Source organism: Bos javanicus, chromosome X (assembly GCF_032452875.1).
Source record: "Bos javanicus breed banteng chromosome X, ARS-OSU_banteng_1.0, whole genome shotgun sequence".
In the NCBI taxonomy this organism is placed as follows: domain Eukaryota; kingdom Metazoa; phylum Chordata; class Mammalia; order Artiodactyla; family Bovidae; genus Bos; species Bos javanicus.
Window position 1 is genome coordinate 62,112,466 of NC_083897.1, and position 18,971 is coordinate 62,131,436.

General features: G+C 42.7%; 1 protein-coding gene across 1 annotated transcript in view; it reads right to left on the reverse strand.

Moving 5' to 3' along the window:
* The window catches only part of TRPC5 (transient receptor potential cation channel subfamily C member 5), a 347,720-nt gene that overhangs the window by 51,337 nt on the left and 277,412 nt on the right, over positions 1-18,971 (reverse strand). Inside the window, exons 4-6 of the mRNA XM_061409506.1 lie at positions 14,714-15,050; positions 9,062-9,201; positions 3,568-3,890 (exon numbers count right to left, since the gene is read on the reverse strand). Of these exons, the coding sequence (XP_061265490.1) occupies positions 3,568-3,890; positions 9,062-9,201; positions 14,714-15,050 (800 nt within the window). The remainder of the gene's footprint in view (positions 1-3,567; positions 3,891-9,061; positions 9,202-14,713; positions 15,051-18,971) is intronic.

Consider the following 18,971-nt stretch of genomic DNA (forward strand, 5'->3'; position numbering starts at 1 on the left):
AAGTGATGGGAGCAAAATCTCAGTTGGCAACAGGGGTGTTAATAATCACTACTGACTTGTAAGGAGACATTTCATAAACTTCCTCAGCAGAGTTCCTATGAGAGGGTGATCGGCAGGGACCTAGCCTCCTGGAATGTGCCTTGCATTCACGTGTGCAACTCTGTTGAAAGCTTTGATGGGAACAGATACCATTTTCTGGTGCTCAAGCCACTATAAAAGTGTTCTTTGTATTGAAAACAGGGTGATGTGAGTTGTATCTCTAGAGTAATGCAGGAGAGGAAGCAGTTCCTAGTCAAGAGGCACTATAGAGGTGATCAGTTGCCTTTGTCCACTCTTGGTTGGCTTCACCAAAATGGCACTATCTGTTTGTCATCCCATTTTGGCTTCTTTTTTCCTTTCACATAAGTCTGGTTTCCCCATCCAAGATTTTGCCCTGAGTTCTGGGAGGAGAAGCAGGGAGTGTGGCCTAGTGGAGGGGATGGGTGCTGGAAAATGGGTGACAGGACAAGCCAAAATTTTCCAGACTTCGTTCACTGGAACAGCATGTTGGTAAATAGATTTGGGAAAATCCCTCTCTTTACTGTAGATTCACAATGGAAAGTCTCTGAGAAGCCCTGCAGTGGCTTAAGCCCTTCTTAAATTTGTCCTAGGGGCTTCCCTGGTGGCTCAGAAGGTAAAAAAATCTGCCTGCAATGTGGGAGACTTGGGTTTGATCCCTGGGTTGGGAAGATGCCCTGGAGAAGGGAATGGCAACCCACTCTAGCATTCTTGCCTGGGGAATTCCATGGACAGAGGAGCCTGGTGGGCTACAGTCCATGGGATCACAAAGAATCAACACAAATGAGCAACCAACACTTTCTCTTCTCACTTAAATTTTTCCTAGCATTTCCAAACCTCATGTAATCAGAAATCTTGCTTTCATGTCTATTCAATCCCCATGAATGTGAATGGTTATTTGTCATTCATTTTAGGAAATGTTGCTAGAGATCAATAATAAGCGTTGGCTACATAGCATTGTTTTTTCCCTTTCTCTATTGGTACAACTTGGGGCCAAGCAGAAACCTTTTTCTCCCCTTGGCCTCTGTTATTTAACACATTTCTAGAATGTCTGAGTCCATTGATCTGCTCTAGTTTATAGAGTTAAGGAGGAAAATTGTATCTTAACTTAATAACTAGGAATCCCTCCTGACCTTGGGGTCATGACTATGATTACCAGATGACTGGCACTCTCCAGAACAGGGGCGAGAGATAGACAAGGTGTAGGACACTGAGTCTGGCGTAAGCACAGGACTGCTCCTAGAAACTAACACGTTTCCTGACATATGCTTATTTTCTTTCTCTTGTCTGCTTCCCCTAACAGTGATTTGTCAGAAAATAAAAGCCATTCTGGAGGCTTAAAGGTCCTAGAGAAGCAGGTGTTGAGTTTATAAAGAAAAGGCACAGGGGTTCCATATTGGAGGCAGTGGACTGGTGGACAGTCTTCTGGGTCCCGAGTGGGAATAGGAGATATTTCCAATCACTGCTTGATGCCTTGGTACATCTGAAACCTTAAAGTAACCCCAGAAGTTGAGCTGACTCTCATCATACTCTTTGCCTGTCTCCTCTCCATCTAGGAATTAAAAATTCACCATCCACCTGCCCTTTTAGTTACTAATATTTTCTCTCCCCAAACCCCATGTTTCCATGAGCCAGGGCTGTTTGAGCAAATCCAATTTCTCTGACACCACCTAAGGGGTTCTTAACTCAATTCCCATCTCACTTCCCATCTATGGGAATGAGGAGATATTTTTCCCTCATACTACCAATTCTTCGACACCAGTTGGGTGTCCTACAAGCCAGCTCATTCAGTTCTGACACTCCTGGGGAATAACATCAGATTCCATGGATTAAGAGCCCAGTCCCACAAGACTGCTCCCCTTCCAGTTTTCCCAGATGTCCCTCATTCTTCTGACCGGCTGGCTCTAGGTAGAGCTCCCCACAATCCTCTCCTTGGGTTTGATTAATTTGCTAGAGTGCCTGACAAAACTCATAGAAACATTGAAATGACTAGATTACTGGTCTATTATAAAAAGATACAACTCAGAAACAGCCACATAGAATATGCATAGGGCAAGGTATGGGGGCCAGGCTTCCCTGAGTTCTCTGATCACCCACACTCCCCAAATTTCCACATACTCACCAACCTGGAGGCTCTCTGAACCCTGTCCTTTTGGTTTTTATGGAGGGTTCATTACACAGTTGTGTGAAGTTGCTTCAGTTGTGTCCGACTCTTTGTGACCCCATGGATCATAGCCCGCCAGGCTCATCTGTCCATGGGATTCTTCAGTCAAGAATATTGTTGTCATGCCCTCCTCCAGGGGATCTTTACAACCCAGCGATTGAACCCACATCTCTTACATCTCCTGTATTAGCAGGTAGCTTCTTTACCACTAGTGCCACCTGGGAAGCCCCCATTACACAGTCACAATTGATTATATCATTAGCCATCGGTGTGTGCATGCATGCTAAGTCACTTCAGTCATGTCTGAATCTTTGTGACCCTATGGACTGTAACTTGCCAGGATTCTGTGACCTCCAGGCAAGAATGCAGGAGTAGGTTGCCATGCTCTCCTCTAAGGGATCTTTCCAACCCAGGGATCTAATCTGCAACTCCTGTACTTAGCCATTGGTGATTGAAATCAATTTCCAGTCCTTCTACCCTCCCTGAAAGGAAGGTTGAGGGGTGAGATTCAAAGTTCCAACCCTCTAATCATATGGGGATAACCGGCCCCCATCCTAGGTGAGGTCCAAAAGTCACTTTGTTAACACAACCAAAGACACCTTTGTGGTTCTCATCACTTAGGAAATACCAAGGGTGTTAGAAGTTCTGTTCCAGAAATGGGGACAAAGAACAAATACATATTTCTTATTGTAAATCACAGTATCACAAGATACATTCAGGTAATTTTGCACCCTTCCTTTTTCTTTGTTCTTGATTCAGAACAGTTACATTAGCTTCAGTAATTACTTGTTGAGAGGTATAGCCTTGCTCTTTCATTTCCTTGGTTAGCGGTGCTTTTTTGAGTGAGGGATTATTTACTCCCTTCCCATAATCTTCCTTTACAACCTTCCTTTCTCGGGGCTTCCCTGGTGACTGAGATGCCAAAGAATCTGCCTGCAGTGCGGAAGCCCCAGCCAGATCTCCTGCAGAGGACATGGCAGCCCATTCCAGTATTCTTGCCTAGAGAATTCCACAGACAGGAGCCTGGCGGGCTACAGTTCATGGGGGTCACAAAGAGTCAGACCCAACTAAGTAACTAACACTTTTATTTTCATGAATTCCTTTAAAAATATGAGATATGACCAAAATAATTCGGAAGTTACTCTTTAGATGAGTTCCTGGGAGCCCATGTGTGTTTGTCTCTTTCCTCCCTCACCTAACTCTACTTCCTCTCCTAGTCTCCTAGAGTGATCAATAAGTGAGCTCTGCGTGCACTGTCAAGGGACAGTGGCAAAGATATGGACTGAAAATAAGGCAAAGAAAGAGAAAGCAGACAAAAGGCAGAAGAGGAGAGGGGGGAGTCTTACGTGGAGAAGGCATTGTTCTGTTTCTCGCATCTGATCCCCTTGCAGTTGTTGGGCTCATCGATTGCTCTGGTCTCATAATAAAAGTAAAGCTGGTTCAATCCATTGGCAAAAGCCAGCAGTACCAGGCAGTAGATAAAGAGGAATTTGAGGATATCGAGCAACATGCGCCCCAAAGAGATCTGCAGAGGCCCTAAGTGGGAGTTGGCTGTGAACAGGGATATGAGACGCAACGAACTTAAAATGTTGGATATCGCAAAGAGAGCTTCTGCAATCAGAGTCGGGTGCCACATTTCCCATTCTTCCCTTGGACGGGAACCATTATACTGAAAGAAATAACAAGTGCAAAATATGAGAGGTACAGCGAGCATTTAGAAAACTTTCCCCTCTTTCCTCCCTTCTGCACCCAAATAAAAACATCAAAGTAAGCATCAAGCATTCATTTATACAACAGACCCCTGTGACTGGCACTACTGGTCTTTTTTTCCCCCACCCAATCAATACATAATGCTAATAACACTCTTCCTTCCACTCCTATCCAAATATATACTCAGCGCATAGATGTAGAAACATGAATTTCAGAGCAATCATCTGGAGTAACAATCTATGGTTTATTAACAGACATTTTCGAAGTGTGAGTTGACCAGATTGTTGGGGAGTGCCCTAGAACAGAGCCACAGGTGTGCCCAAGGTTGTGGGGCCAAAGTACTCTGTTTTCTAATGAAATTGCAAACCAGCTTTGCTGCCCAAGTCCCTGTTTTGTGCTGAGCACCACACACAGCTTGCAGTTACTGAAGGACATGGGGTAGGTTCAGCCTCCTCAGTGTGCAGTGTTCACCTTGACTTCCCTGCTGATTGCAGTTTGGGGCTGATTGAGCATCCTTAGAAGGTCATTACTCAGAGTTTTCTGCCGATAGTCTTTTCTCCCATGTGATTACATATGGCATGTCAGCCTCCAAGGCAATGAATTTAGTGCTGCTCACCAAGTGGTGTATGGATGTATTTTATTGTTGCTTTGATAGTCTTACAAGTTGGAATGTTCCTTTAGCACAAACAATGGACCAGGGGGTTGAACGAGGAGGAGGAGCCAGGATTTCTGGGGTTGGCTGCCCATGTTCCAGTCTTTACTGAGCTTTCAGCTCCTAGAACATTGGAAGTCACCTTATGGAGAGTTGGCATCGTTGTGAGACTGAGCTCCAATTTAGCCTTTGTCACTTAAAACTGCCCCTCTTTCTCTCATTTCACCAGAAAATGAGGATAATATCTACTCCTACCCACTGCACATGTCTGATTATGTACCCATATGTGAAAGTCTGTGTACTCCATAAGGAGAGATGTTATGGAAATACAAGAAATTGCTTTTTACCTTCCCCAAGACAGAAGTAGATTTGCCTTGAATACAATCTGAAGCATATTGCTTTGAACGCTCATCTAAATATCACAATTTCTCAGGACTAAATGTAAACAAGTTTCCTGAGAAAATGTTGCTTCGGGGGCCAAATTATATTGTTAGCATTTCTAAAATGTGCCTCACTTCCAACAACTGAGGAAACTGGTGTTATTAAAATCATTTGTGTGTATCCAATATTCCCCACTGTCAGAGGAGTTTGGAGGAAACTTGCCACATGTGTGCTTCTATTTCAAATAGACTTGAGATGGCCAATTGGTTTTATACACTTTTGGCCAAATCTTGTATCTCTCCATTTTTGTTTCCAAAGGAAACATTTGCTGCATAGTTGTGAGAGGTGGACATTGTTATGCCTGTTTTACAAGTGGAGGAACTGAAATCCAGAGAGGCAGAGGGAGCTGCTTAAGGTCACACAGCAACTTGGTAGCGGAGCCAGGACTAAAACTCAGGCCTCTAAACACTCAGTATAGCACTCTTTCTATGAAATGTTACTTCTATAATAGTTGATATCACAGTGCATTTATTAGATAGGCCTTTACTTATTTGGAGTTCTATGTGAATGATGCAGATTCTTTGTTGACAACAAAACAGACCTACATTTTAAAACTAGGGATTATCAACTGGAACATACATAGCTCACCATTTAGGGTTTTCTCACTCCACAGTCACACCCATAACCACAGGGAAGTCTACTGTCCATGAGTTTGGATTGCAGAACAGTCACAAGTGTGAAAGATGATTCTCATGGAAAATCTATGCTTTGTGTATGTGTTTTTAGAAAAAAATACTATAGAATATGATAGCAGAGAGTAAACTTGGAGCTCATTTAGCATAGAGGTCAGCAAACTTTTTGTGTCAAGGGCCAGATAGTATATATTTTTGGCTTTGTGGGCTATATGGTTACTGTGGCAACTACTCAACTTTTTTCTTCTAGAACTATATATTTATTTATTTTGCTGTGCCAGGTCTTAGTTATAGCACATGAGATCTAGTTCCCAGCTCAGGGATCAAACCATGGCCCCCTGTGTTGGGAGCATGGAATCTTAGCCAGTGGACTGGTGGCTCAGAGGGTAAAGAATCCACCTGAAATGCAGGAGACTCAGGTTTGATCCCTGGGTTGGGAAGATCCCCTGGAGAAGGAAATGGCAACCCACTCTGGGATTCTTGCCTGGGAAATCCCATGGACAGAGGAACCTGGCGGGCCATAGTCCATGGGGTCACAAAAGAGTCAGACACAACTGAGCGACTAAGTACCAGGGAAGTCCCTTCTAGAACTATAATAACAGACAATATGTAAACAAACAGTGGCCCCAGCTTGGCCGGCAGCCCAGTTTGCTGAGGCCTGACTGAGCACAAGTGGTTTTCAAATCAAACTGTGTTCCTTCAAGCCTGAGGGTTCAATAGAAGCATCTGGTGGTCACTGTGGAAACCAGAGAGGAGGCTAGGAAGAGTCATTTCTCAATCCAAACTCATTCCTTTGAGCTCCTTAGTACATTGAAATTCTGCATAAGTTTTAACTTTAAGATGTGGTTCCATGGGAAAAAATTAAAAGGTTGAAACCCATTGATCTAGTTCCATCTTATTTTTCAGAGGCAGTGTCTGAAGCTCCTAGAGGTAGAAGGGTGGCCTGTGGTAATCCAGCTCATAAGTATCAGAGCAGGGATTACCTTTGGGTTTCCTGACTCTTCAGAGAGTGATACTGGGAGACAAATGATTTTTCTTATATTCTCAGAGATAGAATGCTGCTTGAAAATTGGCCTCTATGCCTGTTAAAAGGGTGTGAACTCAAAAGCAGAATATGAAAAGGGTTGGCCAAACATGGGAACCCAATAGTAATAAAGATAGGGAGGTGTGTCTTCATCCAAGCATTGGCTGGAGAAAGGGTCACAACTCAATGGGTATCAAAGTTCAGTTTAGTCTGTACATATGGAGTAAGGGAGTGCTGGGATAAATCTAGGTGGTGCTATCCTAGAAGACAAAAAGACAATTACTCTCCATTTTTAGTGTTATCTTGGGGGCACTGAGGGCTAATATTAGATATGTTTGTTCCTTTTGAGTACTTTGGTATGTGCCTTTTGCCTCTTGGTGTTGTAGCCCACGTGAAGTAGAGTGTATATATAAGTGTATATATACATATCGTTGACTACTTTTTCACTCTAATAAAGGATCTTCTCAAGGCCAGTTTCTGTCACAGTGTGTCATACTGCCTCAGTGCAATGATGATCTGAAATTTTTAAAAGGGCCTGGGACCAGCCCTATGTCTTTACTTCATAGAAGTTGGCTCAGCCTACTTGGTGGAGTTCATTTCAGACTGATGTGCCTGCCTGCACAAGTGAACCCGACTGCTCACTGACAATTGCTCATTGTAAATCCAGTCTGCATGTGGCATCTCCTATTTGTAAATTCTTCTTTGTTGTGAAGGGCTCCGACTTCTTGGCAAATGTCTTTTTTTGAGTTAAGTATTTGCCAGTGTGGTGCATTTACCCAGCTTAGTGAGCTGATTTATCCTTACACTCTATGGTGAGGCAGTATCTAGTCCTTGGAAGGCTTGCCAGTGAAGGTGGACAGGGTACGTGATTAACTAATGTTGGGCATCTGTTGACACAATTTCACATCCCCAAGGGTTAATCATTTGATCATTTATTCTACACTTTCCTGTTTAAGCAGAACTCACCAGTTTCTAGATTGATAATGTATTGTCCCTCCAGTGTATAAATACCACTTCCAAAGGAAGAATTTTTTTTTGGCAAACAGTGTTACTTAGTCAGCTGAGTGCCAGAATGACATGGATTTCATCCAGGCACATTAACCAGAGATTCAAACATTTTCCTTACCAGCTTTTTCTTGTAAGGAAGTTGTAAGTATGTGTTGAACGATCACCACAAAGTATAAGCATACTCTTAAGCTTCTTTCAAAAATGTTTTAGGACTGCATTCAATATTCACACTCCATGTAACTAACTCCCAAGGTCTTAAAATTTATGCAATATGCATATTAGAGATGTAAAAATAAACTAAGTTGTTGGCGATTTGGGGGACAGCCATATTCCCATTCTAAAACTCCTTCATGTGGGATTTCATGCCAAAAAGCATGACTGACTAGACAGTCTTGGAGATGGAGTTGTCAGCTTTTCCTCATGCTGGAGAAGTTCACTTCACGGTAGAGACAGTGCAGCCATTCCAGTATCTAATGAGCATCAAACCTGAACTCAGAGCCTGTGACTATCCAGTGTGAGGTGCTGGACATGAAGCTATTTCTCAGGATAATGCAGGCTGTACATTATGCAGGAATAAACATCAAAGTGGGGTGTGTGTGTGTGTGTGTGTGTGTGTGTGTGTGTGTGTGTATGTGTTATCTGGATTGGTAGAGACATAGAATGGGTGATACTCAAAACAGGTGGATTCATAGCAGCTTGAACGATCATCCTGGTGATAGAAGTGATGCAGGAGGCAAAGACTATTAAAAATCTATGTCTCACACAGTGAAGTTTCTAGGGTTCTGCTACCAATCCTATGAAGAACACTTGAGGGAAGTGTGAATATTTGGCTTTGAGAAGAGACAGCTCAGCAGGCTAGGGAGAGATGAGTTCATATCTGAAGCACTTTATGGAGAAGGAACATCTTTGTTCTGTTTGACCCCATGATGAGGAAGGATTACTAATGGATGTGTCACAGGAAGAATAATATTAGAAAAATATAAAGCAGCACTTTTTAATGAAGTGACAAGAGTTGAGAGAGGCTTTTGGAAATTGAGTGAATGTCTTGTCTCTGCCTCATGCAAACATCAGTGGGCTATCTTCTTGGCCAGGATACTGTAGAGAGAATATAAACACTGACTGAGTGGGTGGGCAGCTACAGACCTTTTACTGTCAGAGTTGAAGAAGCTAAGAATTCATTTGCAAATTGCTCCATTCTCCACTGTCTGGTTAGGTGGACACTGCTTACAAGCCACTGAAAAAATGTCTATTTTATGGTACCTTTCCATATGGATTGACAGTCTTAACACTTGCCCCCTAAACTCTTTGTGCTCCCATAGCTAAAGCTTACTGTAAACAAATGATTAAGAAAAACAGCAAATATTCCAAGTTACCTTGACATAGGCTACAATCTTCAAGGAAATAGTTGCCAGGTAGAGTGAGTTCATTGCAAAATCCATCAGGTTCCACCAGTCATGGATGTATTCAGTAAATCCACCATCCCACATTTCCTTTATCTCCCCCCAAATGAAACCTGAAAAATGGAGGCAAAAGGTTTATTGCTTCACAGCATCAGACTAGTCATCACAGTGAAAGTGAAAGTGAAGTCGCTCAGTCGTGTCTGACTTTTGCGACCCCATGGACTGTAGCCCACCAGGCTCCTCCGTCCATGGGATTCTCCAGGCAAGAATACTGGAGTGGGTTGCCATTTCCTTCTCCAGGGGATCTTCCCAACCCAGGAATCGAACCCAGGTCTCCCGCATTGCAGGCAGATGCTTTAACCTCTGAGCAGGATCCCCCAAATGAAGAAAGAGGAAATCAATGAATGAATTGGGAGTCAGTGGAGCCCCTAGGAGTGGTAGTAACTTTCTTCTTTCTTTGCTATCTCACCACTCTGTCTTGAACTTGCCAAACTGGATAGACTTTACCTAAAGACGCCTGTATGTTATAGTTTTCTGGATGCTACTCACTTTTACATTGTTACTGTAGTTACTGGAATGCTGCTGCAATTTAGGGTGTCTGACTCTACGCTCTTCCCATTTTAGAGTGGGGGTTATTTACTCAATGAATGAATTAAGTATCATAAGGGATTGGACTTAGATCATACCTGAATGGTCTAGTGGTTTTCCCTACTTTCTTCAATTTAAGTCTGAATTTGGCAAGAAGGAGTTCATGATCTGAGCCACAGTCAGCTCCTGGTCTTGTTTTTGTTGACTGTATAGAGCTTGTTCATCTTTGGCTGCAAAGAATATAATCAATCTGATTTCGGTGTTGACCATTTGGTGATATCCATGTGTAGACTCTTCTCTTATGTTGTTGGAAGATGGTGTTTGCTATGACCAGTGTGTTCTGTTGGCAAAACTCTATTAGCCTTTGCCCTGCTTCATTCTGTATTCCATGGCCAAAGTTGCCTGTTACTCCAGGTGTTTATTGACTTCTACTTTTGCATTCCAGTCCCCTATAATGAAAAGGACATCTTTCTTGGGTGTTAGTTCTAGAAGGTCTTGTAGGTCTTCATAGAACCATTCAACTTCAGTTTCTTTAGCGTTACTGGTTGGGGCATAGACTTGGATTACTGTGATATTGAATGGTTTGCCTTGGAAACGAACAGAGATTATTCTATAATTTTTGAGATTGCATCCAAGTACTGCATTTCAGACTCTTGTTGACCATGATGGCTACTCCATTTCTTCTAAGGGATTCCTGCCCACAGTAGTAGAAATAATGGTCATCTGAGTTAAATTCACCCATTTCAGTCCATTTTAGTTCGCTGATTCCTAGAATGTTGATGTTCACTCTTGCCATCTCTTGTTTGACCACTTCCAATTTGCCTTGATTCATGGACCTAACATTCCAGGTTCCTATGCAGTAATGCTCTTTACAGCATCGGACCTTGCTTCTATCACCAGTCACATCCACAACTGGGTATTGTTTTTGCTTTGGCTCCATCCCTTCATTCTTTCTGGAGTTATTTCTCCTCTGATCTCCAGTAGCATATTGGGCACCTACCGACCTGGGGAGTTCCTCTTTCAGTATCCTATCATTTTGCCTTTTCATACTGTTCATGGGGTTCTCTAGGCAAGAATACTGAAGTGGTTTGCCATTCCCTTCTCCAGTGGACCAATACAGTGGAAGTGAGAAACAGATTTAAGGGACTAGATCTGATAGAGTGCCTGATGAACTATGGACGGAGGTTCTTGACATTGTATAGGAGACAGGGATCAAGACCATCTCCGTGGAAAAGAAATGCAAAAAGCAAAATGGCTGTCTGGGGAGGCCTTACAAATAGCTGTGAAAAGAAGAGAAGCGAAAGCAAAGGAGAAAAGGAAAGATATACGCATGTGAATGCAGAGTTCCAAAGAATAGCAAGGAGAGATAAGAAAGCCTTCCTCAGCAATCAATGCAAAGAAATAGAGGAAAACAACAGAATGGGAAAGACTAGAGATCTCTTCAAGAAAATTAGAGATACCAAGGGAACATTTCATGCAAAGATAGGCTCAATAAAGGACAGAAATGGTATGGACCTAACAGAAGCAGAAGATATAAAGAAAAGGTGGCAAGAATACACAGAAGAACTGTACAAAAAAGATCTTCATGACCAAGATAATCACGATGGTGTGATCACTTACCTAGAGCCGGACATCCTGGAATGTGAAGTCAAGTGGGCCTTAGAAAGCATCACTATGAACAAAGCTAGTGGAGGTGATGGAATTCTAATTGAGCTATTTCAAATCCTGAAAGATGATGCCATGAAAGTGCTGCACTCAGTATGCCAGCAACTTTGGAAAACTCAGCAGTGGCCACAGGACTGGAAAAGGTCAGTTTTCCTTCCAGTCCCAAAGAAAGGTGATGCCAAAGAAGGCTCAAACTACCGCACAATTGCACTCATCTTACACGCTAGTAAAGTAATGCTCAAAATTCTCCAAGCCAGGCTTCAGCAATATGTGAACCTTGAACTTTCTGATGTTCAAGCTGGTTTTAGAAAAGGAGAGGAACAAGAGATCAAATTGCCAACATCTGCTGGATCATGGAAAAAGGAAGAGAGTTCCACAAAAACATCTATTTCTGCTTTATTGACTATGCCAACGCCTTTGACTGTGTGGATCACAATAAACTGTGGAAAATTCTGAAAGATATGGGAATACCAGACTACCTGTCCTGCCTCTTGAGAAACCTATATGCAGGTCAGGAAGCAACAGTTAGAACTGGACATGGAACAATAGACTGGTTCCAAATAGGAAAAGAAGTACATCAAGGCTGTATATTGTCACCCTGCTTATTTAACTTATACGCAGAGTACATCATGAGAAACGCTGGACTGGAAGAAACACAAGCTGGAATCAAGATTGCTGGGAGAAATATTAATAATCTCAGATATGCAGATGACACCACCCTTATGGCAGAAAGTGAAGAGGAACTAAAAAGCCTCTTGATGAAAGTGAAAGAGGAGAGTGAATAAGTTGGCTTAAAGCTCAACATTCAGAAAACTAAAATCATGGCATCTGATCCCATCACTTCATGGGAAATAGGTGGGGAAACAGTAGAAACAGTGGCTGACTTTATTTTTGGGGCTCCAAAATCACTGCAGATGGTGACTGCAGCCATGAAATTAAAAGACGCTTACTCCTTGGAAGGAAAGTTATGACCAACCTAGATAGCATATTCAAAAGCAGAGGCATTACTTTGCCAACAAAGGTCCATCTAGTCAAGGCTATGGTTTTTCCAGTGGTCACGTATGGATGTGAGAGTTGGACTGTGAAGAAAGCTTAGTGCCGAAGAATTCATGCTTTTGAGCTGTGGTGTTGGAGAAGACTCTCGAGAGTCCCTTGGACTGCAAGGAGATCCAACCAGTCCTTTCTCAAGGAGATCAGCCCTGGGTGTTCTTTGGAAGGACTGATGCTGAAGCTGAAACTCCAATACTTTGGCCACCTCATGAGAAGAGGTGACTCATTGGAAAAGACTCTGATGCTGAGAGGGATTGGGGGCAGGAGGAGAAGGGGACAACAGAGGATGAGATGGCTGGATAGCATCACCGACTCGATGGATGTGAGTTTGAGTGAACTCTGAGTTGGTGATGGACAGGGAGGCCTGGCGTGCTGCAATTCATGGGGTTCCAAAGAGTCGGACATGACTGAGCGACTGAACTGAACTAAGTATCAGTATTATCCCATATAGTCCTTATTTTCCACTACATATGTCTTATAGGGAAAATTTGTCAATGAGTTTTGAGGTATGCAAGGAGGCCATGGTCCAAAGCACTGGATGCTGGGGCTGAAGCTAGGCAATGGGTATCAGAATCATTTAAAATCCTCTTTTCTCTTCTCTCCTCTCATTGTGTGTGGGTTTCATGGAATTCTGCCTGATGACATATTAATAGATGTTTCTTTAGCTTTGGTATGTTGAAAGCAGTAAAAGGAGTGACTGTGGTCTAAGTTAGTACGTCTCAACTTTATTTTTTTATTTACTTATTTTTAATTTAAATTTATTTAATTGGAGACTAATGGAGAAGACTCTGATGCTGGGAGGGATTGGGGGCAGGAGGAGAAGGGGACGACAGAGGATGAGATGGCTGGATGGCATCACTGACTCGATGGAGGTGAGCCTGAGTGAACTCCGGGAGTTGGTGATGGACAGGGAAACCTGGTGTGCTGTGATTCATGGGGTTGCAAAGAGTTGGACAGGACTGAGTGACTGAACTGAACTGAACTGAATTGAATTCCTTTACAATATTGTATTGGTTTTGCCATACATCAACATGAATCCGCCACGGATGTACACGTGTTCCCAATCCTGAACCCCCCTCCCACCTCCCTCCCCATACCATCCCTCTGGGTCATCCCAGTGCACCAGCCCCAAGCATCCTGTATCCTGCTTCGAACCTGGACTGTCGATTCGTTTCTTATATGATATTATACATGTTTCAATGCCATTCTCCCAAATCATCTCACCGTCTCCCTCTCCTACAGAGTCCAAAAGACTGTTCTATACATCTGTGTCTCTTTTGCTGTCTCGCATACAGGGTTATCGTTACCATCTTTCTAAATTCCATATATATGTGTTAGTATACTGTATTGGTGTTTTTATTTCTGGCTTCATCTCAGACTTTAAAACAGCGGTCCCCAAACTTTTTGGCAACAGGGACCAGTTTTGTGGAAGACAATTTTTCCACAGACCAGGATGGCAGTGGGGTGGGGTGAGAGATGGTTTTGGGATGATTCAAGTGCATTACATTTATTGTGTACTTGATTTCTATTATTTATTACATCAGTTCCATCTCAGATCATCAGGCATTAGATCCTATAGGTTGGGGACCCCTGCTTTAAAATACATGCGAATTACATGGGGATTATGTAGATTCTGATTTCACAGACCCTAAGTGAGACTCGCAAATCTGTATGTCTAACAAGTTGATGCTAACATTGCTGGTTTGGGGACCTCAGTTTAAGTATCAAGGACCTGGAGGGTGGTGATGCACTGGAGGGTCCAATGCAATGTAATTATGCCTGGAGACTTCTGGTTAAGGCTGCTTTTTTACCATGAATTGTGTGAATTTCCTAGGTTTCCCTCCTGGTTGTGAAATCAGTATCCAAATAGGATGTGGACCCTGGATAATAAGTACAGGGATCATTTAGCATAGTCATAGGAAAGCAGCACATTTTGGTGGCATCCCCTCAACTTCAGTGATGGGAAAGAAGGCATCAAATAGACTGTTCAGCACTTGCCCTGCCCAGCCTACCTGAGCCTGTCCTGACTAACACTTGGCTTTCCCTCTAAACCCACTGACAGACAACTTCCTTGTCATTGACGAAGTTAGGTTAGTTGAAACAAGCCCTGGGTACACTGCCAATCTCATGGCAAACCCTGTGACAGCAAGTGACCCAGGCCCAGGGGGGGAAGGAACCACATTTCTGAGATTCCCAACAACTATCCCACCACACAGAGGAAAGGTGCCTTATTTCAGGGCCAGTCCAACTGCTGATTCCAGTAGTTTCTTTAGACAAGACCAGCAGGCAGTCTGGCCATAGCTTCTGGTCCCTGTGACTCACCGAGAACCCAAGGCAGTATCATCCACTCCACAACAGTCGGGGGAGGTCCTTGTACATGGAGGTCTGTCCTGACGATGTGCTGAGAAGCCAGGAGAAGCATGAAGAGGAAGGTCAGATATGACGCTGTGTGGCAGATAAACTTGATGAAGGGTTTCTTGATGAACAGCCCAAGGTTGCTCCTGGGTGAGATGAGATAAGCAATAGACAGCATGGGAAACAGGAACCCAATGGTCATGCACGTCAGAAGCTTGACGACCCAGTGTTTCCGCCGCCATCCAGGGAAGCCGTCGTACCACAGAGTGGCAAGCAACTGTTGGCAATTGGGCTGGGCCACAAACTGGGAAAAGAAGAGAACAAGTCAGGCATCTGGGACGGCTGGGAGGAAGTCTACCTTCATAATCACTCTCCTAGTTTACAGCCAGCTTATGGCCCACTCCCAGAGGAGGCCTGATTTCCAGGGTCCCACAGGTGGGTCTAATCTCAGAGCCAACTCTACATGTCAAGCTAGGAGAGTTAGGGTTAATGATTTGTTTCCTACATTAAACAAAATCGCTCTGGTCTGTGCTTTGGCATATGTGCCCCCTACTCCCCACTTTCATCATATTAGAGAGATGCTGCCTCAAACTTGGCTCAGTATCAGAATCATCCAGGGAACATGAAAAAAATTTCCTCATTCCCAAGTCACACCCCAGACTGACTAAATGAGCCTCCTCTGGGGAGTAGAACCTGGGCAATTGTTCTACAAAGCTCTCCTGGGAATGTACCTGCCTCTTTGCAGAGAATCATGGGGATGTTTCATTTCAAGTGGATTCACTTTTGCTTATTCCCCCAGCTTGCATGAGATCATCAACAAGTGTGTACTTTGGGCAAACACAAACTGGCAGCGAATAAGCTCATGCCTGTGGCTATGGTTTGGAATGGAAATGAGTTCCCTTTTTGATTTTTTTTTCCCCTCCTTTTGCTTCTGAGCACCTCTTGGCTGGCAAAGAATCATGTTGCTACTTTGCCATTTAACACCTTCTCTAGTCCAGACATGCAAAGGAGGAAAATATATTTGGGGGCCAATATTATAAGATGGTACCTAACTCAGCTGGGATTTTACTTAGAGGCAATCTACAACATGTCAGTTATTAATAGTTAAGAGATCATCAGCATTGCAAGTCACCCTCTGGCTGCTACTTCCTAGTAAGCAATTCAACAGGGAGCTCAACTGTCAGCAATCGTTTTAAATATTGCCTCTATCTAATTGCTGCAGCTTCCCATGGGAAAGGTTAAATGGAGCTGTACCATATAGTTTTCTGGTACAAAGGAAATAAAATTCTTCCATCATTTATCTGACACTCAAGGTAAACTAGGCCAATTTTATTGTTAGTATATCTGTGAAGGTCTCTAGCTTCTCACCAAAACCATTCTCCCCTTCCTTAAGCACAGGGGGGACTACATTTCCCAGTCTCCCCTGCAGTGAGGCATGGTTACATGACCAAGTTCTCAGTAATGGAATGTGAGGAGAAATGATGATTGGCATCACAAGGCCTGACCTATGGAAGTCCCCTATGTTCTCTCCCCTTCTTGCTGACTGGGATCTGGTAACTCAGGGTGGTCCAGGGGCTTCTGTTAGCCTTTGTCCTTCAATGACCACGTGGAGGAGAACTATCTTGCTGATCAAGAATATCTATCTTGGACAGTTACATGACTGAGATAATTATATTGTCTTTGAGCCATTCTCCATTTTTGGGTCTAGCCCACCCTAAAGCAGTTTACTATTGCAAAATGACAAAAAAAAAAAAAAAAAAAAACACAACCTCTAAAGTCTTTTTATCATGAGGTCTCATTTTCTCAAAAGATGTTCATGATCCCCCTTATATCCTCACATCTCCTTTTCACACAATCACACACAAAATGACAAAATCCTATACAGTCCCTTTCTACTCTTCTTGGCATTATAGCCTGTGCCAAAGCCTGGGATGAAAAGGTTCTAGGAAAAGGTACAAAAAAAATAGAAGGGTAAAACAAAATATTTGAGTGCAATGGAAAAACCACTGGGAACACACAGTCTGGTGAGGGAGACAGATATATAAAAAGATAGTTATGAAACAGTACAGTAAGGGCATATAAATGGATGGAAAACAGGGCATAATGGGAACACAGAGGAAGTGCAAATCTGCTCAGCAAAGGCTTCCTGGAGGAGGCAATACCGGAATGGAGCATTAAAGGATTTGTAGAAGCTGGCTGCGTGTAGGGGAGGAGAGGGGAAGGGAGTAAACAACTAAAGTGGAGGGGATAATATGACTGAAGGCATAGAGGTGAAAATGAGCATGACTGGTACAGGGAGTCTGGGGAGGCTGCTGCTTAACTGCAAGGCTCTGGATGGCAAGAGATGAGGCTGGAGAGGTAGGCAAGGGTTACAGAAGATCAAAATGATAGTCTTCAACCATTATAAATAGTATGACTTATTTTAAGAGCAATGGGAAGCCATGAATGATAGGGTGTGTGTGTGTGTGTGTGTGTGTGTGTGTGTGTGTGTGTGTGTGTGTGTAGAACAGTAGAGTAGTTTAAACTATAGACACTTGAGCTAGATTACATTGGTTTTCTCTGTTCTTAAAAGTATTCACCTAAAGAATGGAGTTAATAACAACATCAGCAATAGAGGATTCGTGTAAGGATTAAGATCAGTTACTACACAGGAAACACTTAGAACTATGTCTAGCACATAGTAAGGGCTCATTAAATCTTGGCTGCATATATCATCATGCATGTGCCAGAATCGGGTTTAGACATTAGAAAGATCCTTCTGGTTATTGAGTAGAAAATGGCTCGGGGGCAGAAGGTAGGCAAAGTTAGGGGTAGGAAAATTGGAAAAATAAAACTAAATAATCAACAATGAGAAATACATTCAAATGAATACCAATCAGTCAGTAAAAATAAGGTGAACATTGTTATATGTCAATATGCAGAAATAAAGAAGGATATAAATATAACCCTAGGGAAAAAAGCAATGGGAAAGCCTGTTTATTAAATTGTTGGAATAGTTTTGCTCTGGCAAAATAAAATTGAAGGAGATTTTCACTTAAGGTAAAAAATATTCATCTGTATAATTTGTTTTATTGTATTTATTTAATAATTATAATGCCTGGTCTATGTCATGCCTTTTGGTAACTACCTGTGGTGATGCAAAGATGAATTAGATGTGTTCTCCATTCTCAAAGAGCTTGGAGATGAATGATATTTTTACTACAAATGACTTACCAACAAATGAAATGTAATGAATCAAAATAAGATTATGTCACCCTCCTCTATTTACAATTTCCTCACTGTCAATATTGCCCCCAAATACTGTTCTTAGAGATTACTATACACTTTGATATTTCCACAGTATCAATTAATCAATATATCTTATTTATACCTCCAGAAGAAAAAACAAACTAGGGGCAGGAAGACAAGTTAGAAAGCCATTGTTAATCTTGTACAAAATGATCATGACTCAGACTAAGTTAATGGCAGTAGAAATGAAGAGATGTGCTCAGGTTCAAAATATAGTGAAGAGGTGGAATTGGCAGGATGTGGTGATGGATGAGATGTGAAATAATATACAGGCTGCTAAGGCTACTGCTAAGTCACTTCAGTTGTGTCCAACTCTGTTCGACCCCATAGACGGCAGCCCACCAGGTTCCCCCGTCCCTGGGATTCTCCAGGCAAGAACACTGGAGTGGGTTGCCATTTCCTTCTCCAATCCATGAAAGTGAAAAGTGAAAGTGAAGTTGCCCAGTCATGTCTGACTCCTAGCTACCCCATGGACTGCAGCCTACCAGGCTTCTCAGTCCATGGGATTTTCCAGGCAAGAGTACTGGAGTGGGGTGCCATCACCTTCTCCAATAATATATAGGGTGAGAGGGCAAAAGGGAGAGAGGCTTCTTCTGTGGGTGAATTGGTAGGCAGTAGTGCTAAGAGTGGGAACACTGAAGCTGGAACAAGTTTATGCATGCATTTTTATACCTGCTGAGTTAGATTTGTCTGTGGGACATCTAGATGGAGATATCCAGACTGAAGTACTGATGTTACACAAGGGTCGGCAAACTTTTTCTGTAAAGGGCCAGACAGTAAGTATTTGCAACTTTGCAGACCACATCATCCCTTTTGCAAAGACTCAGCTGGTTCAGCACAAGCCCAGCAATAGATAATATGTAAATGAATAGGTTTAGCTGTGTGGCAATAAAACTTTATTCACAAAACAGGTAGCAATTTGTAGTTTGCTATTCTA